General features: G+C 41.8%; 1 protein-coding gene across 18 annotated transcripts in view; it reads right to left on the bottom strand.

The window, feature by feature from the left end:
* Positions 1–15,999, bottom strand: part of cadps2 (calcium dependent secretion activator 2) — a 268,319-nt gene that overhangs the window by 32,247 nt on the left and 220,073 nt on the right. For 13 of the 18 annotated variants that reach the window (XR_016495113.1, XM_090231185.1, XM_090231188.1 and 10 more), the window contains one exon: positions 12,414–12,521. Coding sequence is in view for 17 of the 18 variants with exons in the window: in XM_090231185.1 (XP_090087311.1) it covers positions 12,414–12,521 (108 nt within the window). In the remaining variant the exon portion in view is untranslated. The remainder of the gene's footprint in view (positions 1–12,413; positions 12,522–15,999) is intronic. The other 5 variants (XM_090231186.1, XM_090231189.1, XM_090231195.1 and 2 more) reach the window with 1 other exon arrangement.

The raw sequence follows: 15,999 nt of genomic DNA, 5'->3' as shown, positions 1-15,999 counted from the left end.
TGAAGAGGGGTGTGTTTATATATATATATATATATATATATATATATATATATATATATATATATATATATGTGTGTGTGTGTGTGTGTGCGTGTGTGTGTGTGCACATTGCATAATATGGATTGTGTATGTATGTGTTCCTCACTGCATGCGTGGAAATGTGTATGTGCCCCCTGTGTGTATGCGTCTCATCTCGTGTCTGAAGGTACTCAGTGACACACTGCGACTGCAGGATATATAGAGGAAGTAGGGGGGCAAACAGGGAGACACAACACCTCTCGGCAATAGAAAACAGGTCAACCAAAACCCAGAGGGGGGTAGCTTGGGCCCTGGAAGTAGTCACAATGGGATTACCTCTTCCTCTCTCCAAAGTGCTTTATTGGCATGGGAAACATATATATTTACATTGCCAAAGCGAGTGGAATAGACAACAAACAAAAGGGAAATAAACAAGAAGGAATAAACAAATCAGTAAACATTACACTCACAAAAGTTAAAAAAAAAATTGACATTTCAAATGTTATATTATTGGCTATGTACAGTGTTGTAACAATGTGCAAATAGTTTAAGTATAAATAAATATAAATGTATAGGTTAGATTTACAATGCTGTTTATGGGTTGCGCTTTTCTCATGGCAACAGGCCACACATCTTGCCGCTGTGTTTGCACGCTGCTGCATTTTGCCTAAGAGATATGGGAGTTTATCAATGTTTGATTTGTTTTCAAATTATTTGTGGGTCTGTGTGATCTGTGGGAAAAATATGTCTCTCTAATGTGGTCATACATTTGCCAGGAGGTTAGGAAGTGCAGCTCAGTTTCTACCTCATTTTGTGGGCAGTGGGCACATAGCCTGTCTTCTCTCAAGAGCCAGGTCTGCCTATGGCAGCCTCTCTCAATAGAAAGTCTATGCTCACTGAGTCAGTACATATTCAAGGATTTTGTTGGGTCTAAATTATTTTTTTATTTTTATTTTTTACAGTTACTTTACCAGAGAAGTTGACTGAGAATACATTCTCATTTGCAGCAACGACCTGGGGAATAGTTACAGGGGAGAGGAGGGGGATGAATGAGACAATTGTAAATGTTTCGGTCCTGGGGCTCTGTGGGGTGTGTTTGTATTTGTGAACAGAGCCCCAGAACCAGCTAGCTGAGGGGACTCTTCTCTAGGTTCATCTCTCTGTAGGTGACGGCTTTGTGGTGGAATATCTGGGCATCACTTCCTTTTAGGCGGTTGTAGAATTTAACAACTATTTTCTGGATTTTGATAACTAGTGTGTATGGTCCTAATTCTGCTCTGCATGCATTGTTTGGGGTTTTGCGTTGTACACAAAGTGTATTTTTGCAGAATTCTGCATGCAGTCTGAATTAGGTGTTTGTCCGATTTTGTGAATTTTTAGCAAAATCCTAATTGGGAAGTTTTATAGAAGGCCCTTCTTGCCTTGTCTCTTAGATCGTTCACAGGAAGTTACTTGAGGTGTTGATGTTAACGCAGAGGTAGGTATAATTGTTCTTGTACTCTAGGGCAACAGTGTCAAGAAATAATTTGTTGTATTGGCTACTGGACCTTTTTTGGAACACCATTATTTTTGTCTTACTTGGATTCACTGTCAGGGCCCAAGTCTGACAGAATCTGTGCAGAAGATCTAGGTGCTGCTGTAGGCCCTCCTTGGTTAGGGACAGAAGCATCAGATCATCTGCAAACAGCAGACATTTGATTTCAGAGTCCAGTAGGGTGAGGCCGGGTGCTGTAGACTGTTTTAGTAATCTCGCCAATTCATTGACATACAGTGCTTTTGGAAATTATTCAGACCCCTTGACATTTTCCACCCTCTTTCATTACAGCCTAATTTTTAATGTATATATATATCTATCAAAAGTTTGCACACACCTACTCATTCCAGGGTTTTTATTTATTTGTACCATTTTCTACATTGTAGAATAATAGGGAAGACACAGTATGAAATAACACACATGGAATCATGTAGTAAACAAAAAAGTGTTAAACTAATCCAAATATATTTCATGTTTGAGATTCTTCAAAGTAGCCACCCTTTGCCTTGATGACAGCTTTGCACATGCTTGGCATTCTCTCAACCAGCTTCATGAGGTAGTCACCTGGAATGCATTTCAATTAACAGGTGTGCCTTGTTAAAAGTTAATTTGTGGAATGTATTTCTTGCATTTGAGACAATCAGTTGTGTTGTGACAAGGTAGGGTTGGTATACAGAAGATAGCCCTATTTGGTAAAAGACCAAGTCCATATTATGTCAAGAACAGCTCAAATAAGCAAAGAGACAGTCCATTACTTTAAGACATGCAGGCCAGTCAATGCAGAACATTTCAAGAACTGTGAAAGTTTCTTCAAGTGCAGTTTCTTCAAGCTCTATGATGAAACTGTCTCTCATGAGCACCGCCACAGGAAAGGAAGACCCAGAGTTACCTCTGCTGCAGAGGATAAGTTCATTAGAGTTACCAGCCTCCGATTGCAGCACAAATAAATGCTTCACAGATTTCAAGTAAAAGACGACTGCGTGAAACAGGCCTTGGTCGAATTGCTGCAAAGATACCACTACTTAAGGACACCAATAAGAAGAGACTTGCTTGGGCCAACAGATGCGCAGTCTCAACATCAACAGTGAAGAGGAGACTCCGGGATTATGGCCTTCTAGGCAGAGTTGCAAAGAAAAAGCCATATCTCGGACTGGACAATAAAAATAAGATTAAGATGGGCAAAAGAAAACAGACACTGGACAGAGGAACTCTGCCTAGAAGGCCAGCATCTTCCCAACAGTGAAGCGTCTCCTCTTCGCTGTTGATGTTGAGACTGGTGTTTTGCGGGTACTATTTAATGAAGCTGCCAGTTGAGGACTTGTGAGGCGTCTGTTTCTCGAACTAGACACTCGAATGTACTTGTCCTCTTGCTCAGTTGTGCACTGTGGCCTCCCACCCCTCTTTCTATTCTGGTCAGAGCCAGTTTGTGCCTTTCTGTGAAGGGAGTAGTACACAGTGTTGTACCAGATCTTCAGTTTCTTGGCATTTTCTCACAAGGAATAGCCTTCATTTCTCAGAAAAAGAATAGACTGACGAATTTCAGAAGAAAGGTGTTTGTTTCTGGCCATTTTGAGCCTATAATGGAAACCACAAATGATGATGCTCCACATGCTCAACTAGTCTAAATAAGGACAGTTTTATTGCTTCTTTAAATCAGAACAACAAAAGGGTTTTCTTATGATCAATTAGCCTTTTAAAATGATAAACTTGGATTAGCTAACATGGCACCATTCGCACACAGGCGTGATTGTTGCTGATAATGGGCCTCTGTACGCCTATGTAGATATTACATTTTAAAAAATGCAGTTTTTAGTTACAATAGTAATTTACAACATTAACAAGGTCTACACTGTATTTCTGGTCAATTTGATGTTATTTTAATGGTAAAAAAAGCATTATTTAAAAAAAACAAGGATATTTCTAAGTGACCGGTAGTGTATGAGTGAGTGAGTGAGTGAGTGAGTGAGTTAGTGGTGTGTAGTTAAAATGGTCAAAAAACACAGATTTCTTTCCTGATGGCCATGGGGTAAGACAGGGATGCAGTTTGAGCCCCACACTCTTCAACATACGTATAAATCTATGAGTGAAAGGGAAAAAGAGGGAAAAAGAGGGAAAGAGAGAGGGGAGAGAGAGAGAGGGGAGAGAGAGAGAGAGAGAGAGAGAGAGAGAGAGAGAGAGAGAGAGAGAGAGAGAGAGAGAGAGAGAGAGAGAGAGAAATAGAGAGAGTGGTCACGAGCAGATGAGCTCCTATATTTTTCAGCATGTTCTTTAAAAAAGATAGATTTAGAGTTATGTAAACTTGGATTTTTCAGCAAGAACATATACAGGATACAACCCTCCACAACATAACCTTCACTCCAAATTAAAAATCAAAACCTACAACCTGATTTTGGACGGAATTACCTAGAAGGCTTACAACTACCAAAGATTATTATTCCCAAACTCTGGTAAACAAACAGAGACCTGAAAACACCATCCAACCTGGAACTGAGTGAGTAATGTTTAGTTTGAAGCTATATTTTATTTCCAAAAGCCAAGAAGAAAAATACTTTACAATGATATATTGTTTTTATTTATAAGGACTGAATGCTAAATTAAAGCTACCAAGCTTGATACAACTTCAATTAACACTGATGTGTCAAGTGAGAGGTGTCAAAGCCCTTAATCCCAACAATGGCAGGAGAGCCCCAACCAAATGGAGAGGCCTTAGAAGCTCCCTCCCGCTGTTCAGAGGTAATTAAAATACAGTACCCTCTGTATGTAAAGAATAATAAGACACAAAAAGAGTACAAAATGAAGCTCCTTATGGAAAATCAAGAGACACTTTTTGCTGATTATAATAAAAAATGGGAACATCAGCAACCTCATCTTCCACACAGACCATCTCCAGGCATGGCACAGTGCTATATTAACACACTACCCCTCTGGTAAGGGGGGGGGGGGGGGGTGTTACCGATGGGTGGACACTCACAATACTAGACAACGAGGACTCTGAGTCAGCTAATATAAATCTCTAGAAGTCTACAACAGTATTGGTACAGGGCCACCGCAAACTTTCACTTTCACCTAATCAAAGAAATAGCTCAGCAGGAGAAGCTCTTCCTTGAGAAAGATACCCCCTCCCCAAGCAGGTCAGACCAGACCTCTTCATTACATAAACCCACAGACGAGCAACCCCAAGCGGAAAGTCAACCTCCCAGCACAGAATACTACACCCTCATTGAAATGAGGGATAAATTCACCCAGCTGGAGGTAAGGCAGGTGGAGCTGGAACAGCAGGTGATTACACCCCAGTCAGCACAGACCCAGACAACAGTCCAGCACAACAACACCCCCTTAACTAGACCTGGAGAGCTGGAAGTGGAGAAAGACATATCTGCATTCCGGACTGTAGTGAGACAACATCTACAGGAGAAAGAGCAGGAGAAGAACAGAGCACTAGAGGAGAGGATCAGACTGCTGGAGGAGAGGGTGAGGGGGATGGCGTGTGACAGAGAACAACCCATTAGAGAGGTGGCCACCCCAGCAGAGAAGCCAGCAGAACAGCCCACCTCAGCTCCCGACAAAAGTCTCGATACCACAGCAGTCTACCCCAGGCCTTGACCGTAGCGTCGACATCACAGCGGGACAGACAAATGAAGCCCAAACCCAGGGGATCCCAACCCCTCTAAGCCACCCTGATAGCCCTTCTTACAAACCCCCCACACCCACTGAGGACATACACAAGACACAGATTGTACTCCTTATAGACTCAAACGGGAAATATATATACAAGAAAAAAAAAACAGGACCAACTAGGGTCATCCAGCCACATAATAACACACACAGGCACAAACGACCTGAGTGCACAGCAGGATAGGGTGGCCACAGCACTCAAATGAGTGATTGAAAAAGTTATTCTACTTTCCCCACCCTGATACCACGAAGACTTCCACCCTGCTACCATGCAATGGGTAAACGCAAGTATTTCCCGTGACTGTGCCTCAAAACCAAATGTTTTCCTGGCCCACCACTCCACCCTGGAATTGAACAGCCTTTACGACCAGGTCCACCTATACAAGGCAGCAGTGCCCACCTTCGCCCGGACCCTAAAGGACAACGCTCTCAAACGCAGTCCCAACACTTCACACAGGAGCTACAGATTAATAGACACCCCGCCCAGACCAGCAAGACACACTCCCAGACATGCGGGACCCCGGGACCTATACATAGAGGACCCATGCCGAGATGACCTACATCCAGACCACAACACCACATCTACACCCCCACCCCAACCAATCGACAACCCCCCAAGTCAACCATGCCCACACCCCATTTAGGCCCCCTCAGATCAGACGTATGCCCCTCCTGCCCACCCCATGCCCCTCCACTCCCACAAAGAGGGCCTCAACATGGAAGTCACACATGGGCCCAGGCCGTGAGCGGGCAAACAGGCCCAATCCCCACTCTTACACTAACCCAAGCCAATGGAATGTACCAGATGCTCAGCAGGCTCTGCTTACACTTACTGGCCTGAGGCCAAACCACAGGACCAACAACATTGGACACTCTATGGAACAGAAAGCCTTCAATATCTCATCCTGGAATATCTAAGGCCTGAGGTCATCTGCCTATGGCCTAAAGAGCAGGTACCAGAAATACAGACATCGTCATCCAACAAGAAACATGGAGGAGACGGACCCACTGGTTGCCCTCTAGGTTACAGAGAGCTGGTAGTACCATCCACCAAACTACCAGGTGTGAAACAGGGAAGGGACTCAGGGGTTATGCTAATTTGTTATAGAGCAGACCTAACTCACTCTATTAAATTAACCAAAACAGGAACATGTTACATTTGGCTCGAAATTCAAAAGGAAATGGCCTTAAAGAGAGAAATGTCCTCCTGTGTGCTGCCTATATCCCCCCACTAGAATCCCCATACTTTAAAGAAGACAGCGTTTCCATTCTGGATTGGGAAATTAATCATTTACAGGCCCAGGGACATGTACTAGTCTGTGGCGACCTAAATGCCAGAACCGGACAAGAACCTGACACTCTCAGCACACAGGGGGACAAACACCTGCCTGGAGGTTTTACCTCCCCTAGGCACAACTATGACAACATAACTAACAAAAACAGGTCACAACTCCTGCAGCTCTGTCACACGCTGGGTATGTACATAGTCAATGGTAGGCTTCGAGGGTAGTCCTACGGTAGGTACACCTATAGCTCATCCCTTGGGAGTAGTACTGTAGACTACTTTATCACTGACCTCAACCCAGAGCCTCTTAGAACATTCACAGTCAGCCCACTGACACTCCTATCAGACCACAACAAAATCACAGTTTACTTGAACAGAGCTATGATCAATTGTGTGGCATCAAAGCCAAAGGAACTGAATAATATTAAGAAATGCTATAGATGGAAGGAACATAGTTTGGAAACCTACCAAAAAACAATTAGGCAACAACAAATTCAATCCCTTTTAGACAACTTCCTGGACAAAACGTTCCACTGTAATAGCGAAGGTGTAAAATTGGCAGTAGAAAATCTAAACAGTATATTTGACCTCTCAGCTTCCCTATCAAATCTAAACATTTCAAACAGAAAACTGAAGAAAATGAACAATGACGACAAATGGTTTGATGAAGAATGCAAAAACCTAAGAAAGAAATTGAGAAACCTGTCCAACCAAAAACAGAGACCCAGAAAAGCCGAATATGGCGAATCACTAACACAATACAGAAATACACTACGGAAAAAGAAGGAGCAGCATGTCAAAAATCAGCTCAATGTAATTGAAGCATCAATAGACTAACCACTTCTGGGAAAATTGGAAAACACTAAGAATTATCTATCCAAAATGGAGATGTATGGGTAAACCACTTCTCCAATCTTTTTCGCTCTATAACAAAGCACACACAGCAAAAACATATACATGATCGAATACAAATATTAGAATCAACTATTAAAGACTACCAGAACTCATCTGATTATCCAATTACCTTGAATGAACTACAGGACAAAATAAAAACCCTCAAACCCAAAAAGGCCTGTGGTGTTGATGGTGTCCTCAATGAAATGATAAAATTTACAGACAACAAATTCCAATTGGGTATACTTAAACTCTTTAACATCATCCTTAGCTCTGCCATCTTCCCCAATATTTGGAACTAAGGACTGATCACCCCAATCCACAAAAGCAGAGACAAATTTGAACAAAATAACTACCGTGGGATTAATTGATTCTATACATCGTTTGACATGTTTCTACGAACTGTAATGGAACTGTTGTCTGAACTAAGTGCCTGCGCCTTGTGAATTTGGATTTGTGAATTAAAAGCGCGAACAAAAAGGAGGTATTTGGACATAGACGGACTTTATCGAACCAAACAAACATTTATTGTGGAACTGGGATTCCTGGGAGTGCATTCTGATGAAGATCAAAGGTAAGTTAATATTTATAACGCTATTTCTGACTTCTGTTGACTCCACAACATGGCGGGTATCTGTATGGCTTGTTTTGGTCTCTGAGCACTGTACTCAGATTATTGCATGGTGTGCTTTTTCCTTAAAGATTTTTTAAAATCTGACACAGCAGTTGCATTAAGGAGAAGTATATATTTAATTCCATGTATAACACTTGTATTTACATCAACATTTATGATCAGTATTTCTGTAAATTTATGTCTCTCTCTGCAATATCACCGGATGTTTTGGAAGCGAAACATTACTGAACATAACGCGCCAATGTAAACTGAGATTTTGTGATATAAATATGAATTTTATCGAACAAAACATAAATGTATTGTGTAACATGAAGTCCTATGAGTGTCATCTGATGAAGATCATCAAAGGTTAGTGATTAATTTTATCTCTATTTCTGCTTTTTGTGACTCCTCTCTTTGGCTGGAAAAATAGCTATGTTTTTCTGTGACTAGGTGCTGACCTAACATAATCGCAAGGTATGCTTTCGTCGTAAAGCCTTTTTGAAATCGGACACTGTGGTGGGATTAACAACAAGTTTATCTTTAAAATTGTGTAAAATAATTGTATGTTTGAGGAATTTTAATTATGAGATTTCTGTTGTTTGAATTTGGTGCCCTACACTTTCACTGGCTGTTGTCAAATCGATCCCGTTAATGGGATTTCAGCCGTAAGAAGTTTAAGCCCCACCCTCTTCAACATATATATCAACGAATAGGCGAGGGCACTAGAACAGTCTGCAGAACCCGGCCTCACCCTACTAGAATCTGAAGTCAAATATCTACTGTTTGCTGATGATATGGTGCTTCTGTCACCAACCAAGCAGGACCTACAGCAGCACCTAGATCTTCTGCACAGATTCTGCCAGACCTGGGCCCTGAAAGTAAATCTCAGCAAGACAAAATAATGGTGTTCCAAAAAAGGTCCAGTCGCCAGGCCCAGAAATACAAATTCCATCTAGACACCGTTGCCCTAGAGCACACCATAAACTATACATACCTTGGCCTAAACATCAGCGCCACAGGTAACTGCCACAAAGCTGTGACTGATCTGAGAGACAAGGCAAGAAGGGCCTTCTATGCCATCAAAAGGAACATACAATTTGACATACCAATTTGACATAAAATACTTAAATCAGTTATAGAACCCGAAGCCCTTTATGGTTGTGAGGTCTGGGGTCCGCTCAACAACCAAGAATTCACAAAATGGGACAAACCCCAAATTGAGACTGCATGCACAATTCTGCAAAAATGTCCTCCTTGTACAACGTAAAACACCAAATAATGCCTGCAAAGCAGAATTAGGCCGATACCCGCTAATTATCAACATCCAGAAGAGAGCTGCTAAATTCTACAACCACCTAAAAGGAAGCGATTCCCAAACCTTCTATAACAAAGCCATCAGCTACAGAGAGATGAACCTGGAGAAGAACACCCTAAGCAAGCTGATCCTGGGGCTCTGTTCACAAATAGACCCCACAGAGCCCCAGGACAGAAACACAATTACACCCAACCAAATCATGAGAAAACAAAAATATAATTATTTCCAATGTGTCAAGTAATTAACAAAAAAAAAACAGAGAAACTAGAATGCTATTTGGCCCTAAACAGAGAGTACACAGTGGCAGAATACCTGACCACTGTGACTGACTCAAACGTAAGGAATGCTTTGACTATGTACAGACTCATTGTGCACAGCCTTGCTATTGAGAAAGGCCGCTGTAGGCAGACCTTGCTCTCAAGAGAAGACAGGCTATGTGCACACTGCCCACAAACTGAGGTGGAAACTGAGTTGCACTTTCTAATCTTCTGCCAAATGTATGACCATATTAGAGACACATATTTCCCTCAGATTACACAGATCGACAAAGATTTAAAAAACAAACCACTGGGTGAAATACCAGTGTGCCATCACAGCAGCAATATTTGTGGCCTGTTGCCACAAGAAAAGGGCAACCAGTGAAGAACAAACACCATTGTAAATACAACCCATATTTTTGTTTATTTATTTTCCCTTTTGTACTTGAACCATTTGCACATAGTTACAACACTTTGTGTCTATACAGTGGGACAAAAAAGTATTTAGTCAGCCACCAATTGGGCAAGTTCTCCCACTTAAAAAGATTAAAGAGGCCTGTAATTGTCATCATAGGTACACTTCAATCAGCTATGACAGACAAAATGAGAAAAAAATCCAGAAAATCACATTGTAGGATTTTTAATTTATTTATTTGCAAATTATGGTGGAAAATAAGTATTTGGACACCTACAAAAAAGCAAGATTTCTGGCTCTCACAGACCTGTAACTTCTTTAAGAGGCTCCTCTGTCCTCCACTCGTTACCTGTATTAATGGCACCTGTTTGAACTTGTTATCAGTATAAAAGACACCTGTCCACAACCTCAAACAGTCACACTCCAAACTCCACTATGGCCAAGACCAACGAGCTGTCAAAGGACACCAGAAACAAAATTGTAGACCTGCACCAGGCTGGGAAGACTGAATCTGCAATAGGTAAGCAGCTTGGTTTGAAGAAATCAACTGTGGGAGCAATTATTAGGAAATGGAAGACATACAAGACCACTGATAATCTCCCTCGATCTGGGGCTCCATGCAAGATCTCACCCTGTGGGGTCAAAATGATCACAAGAACGGTGAGCAAAAATCCCTGAACCACACAGGGGGACCTAGTGAATGACCTGCAGAGAGCTGGAACCAAAGTAACAAAGCCTACCATCAGTAACACACTACGCCGCCAGGGACTCAAATCCTGCAGTGCCAGACGTGTCCCCCTGCTTAAGCCAGTACATGTCCAGGCCAGTCTGAAGTTTGCTAGAGAGCATTTGGATGATCCAGAAGAAGTTTGGGAGAATGCCATATGGTCAGATGAAACCAAAATATAACTTTTTGGTAAAAACTCAACTCGTTGTGTTTGGAGGACAAAGAATGCTGAGTTGCATCCAAAGAACACCATACCTACTGTGAAGCTTGGGGGTGGAAACATCATGCTTTGGGGCTGTTTTTCTGCAAAGGGACCAGGACGACTGATCCAACGAAGGAGTGGCTTCGTAAGAAGTATTTCAAGGTCCTGGAGTGGCCTAGCCAGTCTCCAGATCTCAACCCCATAGAAAATCTTTGGAGGGAGTTGAAAGTCTGTGTTGCCCAGCAACAGCCCCAAAACATCACTACTCTAGAGGAGATCTGCATGGAGGAATGGGCCAAAATACCAGTAACAGTGTGTTAAAACCTTGTGAAGACTTACAGAAAACGTTTGACCTCTGTCATTGCCAACAAAGGGTATATAACAAAGTATTGAGATAAACTTTTGTTATTGACCAAATACGTATTTTCCACCCTGATTTGCAAATAAATTCATTAACAATCCTACAATGTGATTTTCTAGTTGAAGTGTACCTATGATGAAAATTACAGGCCTCTCATCTTTTTAAGTGGGAGAACTTGCACAATAGGTGGCTGACTAAATACTTTTTTGCCCCACTGTATATATACACACATAATAGGACATTTGAAATGTCTTTATTCTTTTGGAACTTCTGTGAGTGCAATGTTTACTGTTCATTTGTATTGTTTATTTCATTTTTGTATATTATCTACTTCCCTTGCTTTGGCAATGGTGTGCATATGTTTCCCATGCCAATAAAGCACCTTGAATTGAACTGCGAGAGGGAGAAAGATAGAGTCTGTGTTCACTTGCACATTTCGGTTTTGATTGAATCTCTGACAAACTCCAGGGTCACCTTATTGGGAGGAGGCTGAGATCATTGTGACCTCTCACAGATACACTGTTTGACCTCACAATCATTAATCTCAGAATAGGAGAAATACAGAGTTACAGTGGGTGGGTCTTTTTTCTTCTTCATGCTGTGACCTTCATGCAACACCTTCATATACAGGCGTAGGATCTTATTTTGAGCCAGTTTGCTACAGCAGGAAAATAATCCTGCAGCAACAGGACATGAAAGTTATCATGTGGATTATAATTAATGGCAATTTTTGTAGGGGTTGATAAGATTTTTGGTAAGGGAAAATCTAAAATTCATTCTGGATCCTACAATCTTCAGAAGCTTTTTCAAAATGTCCAATACACTACAAGTTAAACATTTCCTACATTGCAGGAAAGTTCTCCTGCAACAGGGTGATCAAATTAAGATACTATATCTGTACTGTACTGGCATCACAACCCACAGAGATATTGTCCACTGGTTCCCATTCCTATTGTTTTTAATCCAATGAATCAGTTATAGATTTTATCATAGTGTTGTAAGAGTGACAGATATCTATCTACCTATTCTATGTGATTGTATAACAAAAGCTGCTGGAAAAAGTGAACACACACAAGGTGCACGTGTGAGTCCACGTCAAGGTCGACACACTCACGTCAAACAGCTTCTCAATGTACATCTCCTCGTTGACGCGATCTCGCAGAATGTCCTGGTTCTGCCGCACAAACGTGATATAGGTATCAGCCAGGTCCATCCCTGGCTTCTGAGAGCAAAGAGAGAGAGGGAGGAGAAGGGGAGAGATGGAAAAACACAAGGAGGGAGATAGGATTAAACACAGGGAAGTGTAATAGGTAAGTTCAGTTGAGAAAGACAGTATTAGTCCATAACAATTCATCAGAGAAGGTCCATATTCACTGACTTAAGTTTTATTTTCGATGGAAAACATGGACACTGAATTTTAACTGTTGCATGCTAACAAATCCCCTTCTCTTCGAGACATGTAAAAAATAATAAATAAAAACACAAAACGCACACCACAATCACTGTCAGAATAACAAGTGGTGGAGCTGTTAACAGCTAAACATTTAGGCAATGTCAAAGCAATCGTTTCGCCAGAGGAGAGAGGCCAGAGGCAGAAAGGAGGGTTAGTCCTCTTCCATTCACACTCTCTGTGTCAGTGGGAGATTACACTGTAATGCTATTGTAATTGCTTTGACATCTTTCACACCCATTTCACAGGGCCTTAGATGGCCCCCAGGGCCCGATGTCCTGCTACAGTTCTGAACATGGCACGCCAACTCCCCTGTGGAAAACAAGGAAACAGAGCTATGTGCCGATTTAAAAAAATTGACGCGGAAAACCCCTTCTCCTGATGTTTTTCCAGAGAGACGGAAGAGAGGACTGTGATTACAAACTGTCATTATAGCAACTGAAGAGGAAGGTGGGTAACTGACACACTGGTGTGATAGGCCTTTGTGTGTGTGTGGCCTTCCTTACCTTAGGTTGAGGTAGTCACTAGAGCTGGGAGCATGTAAACAGGTGCATTGACGTAACGGAGGTGACGCTGCCATAACGGAGGTGACTCTGACATGATGGAAATGACCCTGATGAGTCAGAAGTGGTTGTGACCCTGAATCACTGTCGTGTAATTACTCTAAAAATAACACATTTCAAACTTGGCGTAGTCGTCACCCACTGTCTAGGTCACAGTCGGGATGTGTGTGAACTTCATAAGAGGTAATTCTAATTAATTCCATGGCCCTACACTGATAAGCCATAACCAATGTAAAATAATCACATATTATGAGACAATCAATAAAAACTTAGATCAAACGATGCACAAACACATCTCATTTCAAACCAGGAAAGCATCATATCCTGTATATTTCAAAGAAAGATGTTGTTCACTCATTGCCACAACTGAACTCATTGTGCTTGACTGAATGGCTGAATGTTAGTTGCCTAGCAGCATACGAGCCATTCTAAAATGTGTTCAAAATAAACTCTGACTCTCATATTTCCCCTCAAAATATTACCTCTATTGTACAAATACTACCGAAATAAACCTGGAACGATGGGTAGAACTTCTTTATAGTTCATGCAGCAAAAATATATATTTTTTATCCATGCTGTTCCTTAATGCATAAAATACCGCATTAATACAAAGTGTAGAAATGTGTTTCTCATAAAGACATTTAAAATAAAATGATATAATACAAAGTGACATGAATGTATTTAATCGAAGGTGACATGCAGTTCCCAATAATTCATATGGACGTTTGATGACCTGCACCTCAGTGTCATGGGGTTAAAGTACAGTAAGGGGGACCCTGCTACAGGGATGTAAGGGCGAGGGGGGTGAGCTGTGGGGTTAGGGTCAGGGGGGTTGTGTCCGATGATTGACAGGCCTGTCAGAAAACTGTAATCCAGTGGGTGCAGACGTTTAATCCACCACTTCCTGAGCTGCAGTGAGTGACAGTATGGATTGGACAGGTGTGGGGTGGTGTGTGTGCGTGCGTGCGTGTGTGTGTGTGTAGGGTGGTGTGTGTATGGGGGGTGGTGTGTTTGTGTGTGTCCGTGTGTGTGGGAGGGCGGGGGGCGTTTGTGTGTATGTGTGTGTATATGTCAGGATCATTGGCAATATACAGTGCCTTGCGAAAGTATTCGGCCCCCTTGAACTTTGCAACCTTTTGCCACATTTCAGGCTTCAAACATAAAGATATAAAACTGTGTTTTTTTGTGAAGAATCAACAACAAGTGGGACACAATCATGAAGTGGAACGACATTTATTGGATATTTCAAACTTTTTTAACAAATCAAAAACTGAAAAATTGGGCGTGCAAAAATTATTCAGCCCCTTTACTTTCAGTGCAGCAAACTCTCTCCAGAAGTTCAGTGAGGATCTCTGAATGATCCAATGTTGACCTAAATGACTAATGATGATAAATACAATCCACCTGTGTGTAATCAAGTCTCCGTATAAATGCACCTGCACTGTGATAGTCTCAGAGGTCCGTTAAAAGCGCAGAGAGCATCATGAAGAACAAGGAACACACCAGGCAGGTCCGAGATACTGTTGTGAAGAAGTTTAAAGCCGGATTTGGATACAAAAAGATTTCCCAAGCTTTAAACATCCCAAGGAGCACTGTGCAAGCGATAATATTGAAATGGAAGGAGTATCAGACCACTGCAAATCTACCAAGACCTGGCCGTCCCTATAAACTTTCAGCTCATACAAGGAGAAGACTGATCAGAGATGCAGCCAAGAGGCCCATGATCACTCTGGATGAACTGCAGAGATCTACAGCTGATGTGGGAGACTCTGTCCATAGGACAACAATCAGTCGTATATTGCATAAATCTGGCCTTTATGGAAGAGTGGCAAGAAGAAAGCCATTTCTTGAAGATATCCATAAAAAGTGTTGTTTAAAGTTTGCCACAAGCCACCTGGGAGACACACCACACATGTGGAAGAAGGTGCTCTGGTCAGATGAAACCAAAATTGAACTTTTTGGCAACAATGCAAAACGTTATGTTTGGCGTAAAAGCAACACAGCTGAACACACCATCCCCACTGTCAAACATGGTGGTGGCAGCATCATGGTTTGGGCCTGCTTTTCTTCAGCAGGGACAGGGAAGATGGATGGAGCCAAATACAGGACCATTCTGGAAGAAAACCTGATGGAGTCTGCAAAAGACCTGAGACTGGGACAGAGATTTGTCTTCCAACAAGACAATGATCCAAAACATAAAGCAAAATCTACAATGGAATGGTTCAAAAATAAACATATCCAGGTGTTAGAATGGCCAAGTCAAAGTCCAGACCTGAATCCAATCGAAAATCTGTGGAAAGAACTGAAAACTGCTGTTCACAAATGCTCTCCATCCAACCTCACTGAGCTCGAGCTGTTTTGCAAGGAGGAATGGGAAAAAATGTCAGTCTCTCGATGTGCAAAACTGATAGAGACATACCCCAAGCGACTTACAGCTGTAATCGCAGCAAAAGGTGGCGCTACAAAGTATTAACTTAAGGGGGCTGAATAATTTTGCACGCCCAATTTTTCAGTTTTTGATTTGTTAAAAAAGTTTGAAATATCCAATAAATGTCGTTCCACTTCATGATTGTGTCCCACTTGTTGTTGATTCTTCACAAAAAAATACAGTTTTATATCTTTATGTTTGAAGCCTGAAAAGTGGCAAAAGGTCGCAGAGTTCAAGGGGGCCGAATACTTTCGCAAGG

This window comes from Oncorhynchus mykiss, chromosome 4 (assembly GCF_057628025.1).
Source record: "Oncorhynchus mykiss isolate SJ-2025 chromosome 4, ASM5762802v1, whole genome shotgun sequence".
Lineage (NCBI taxonomy): Eukaryota > Metazoa > Chordata > Actinopteri > Salmoniformes > Salmonidae > Oncorhynchus > Oncorhynchus mykiss.
Note: the sequence above shows the minus strand (reverse complement) of the source record. Positions and strands in the feature narration are given on the sequence as shown.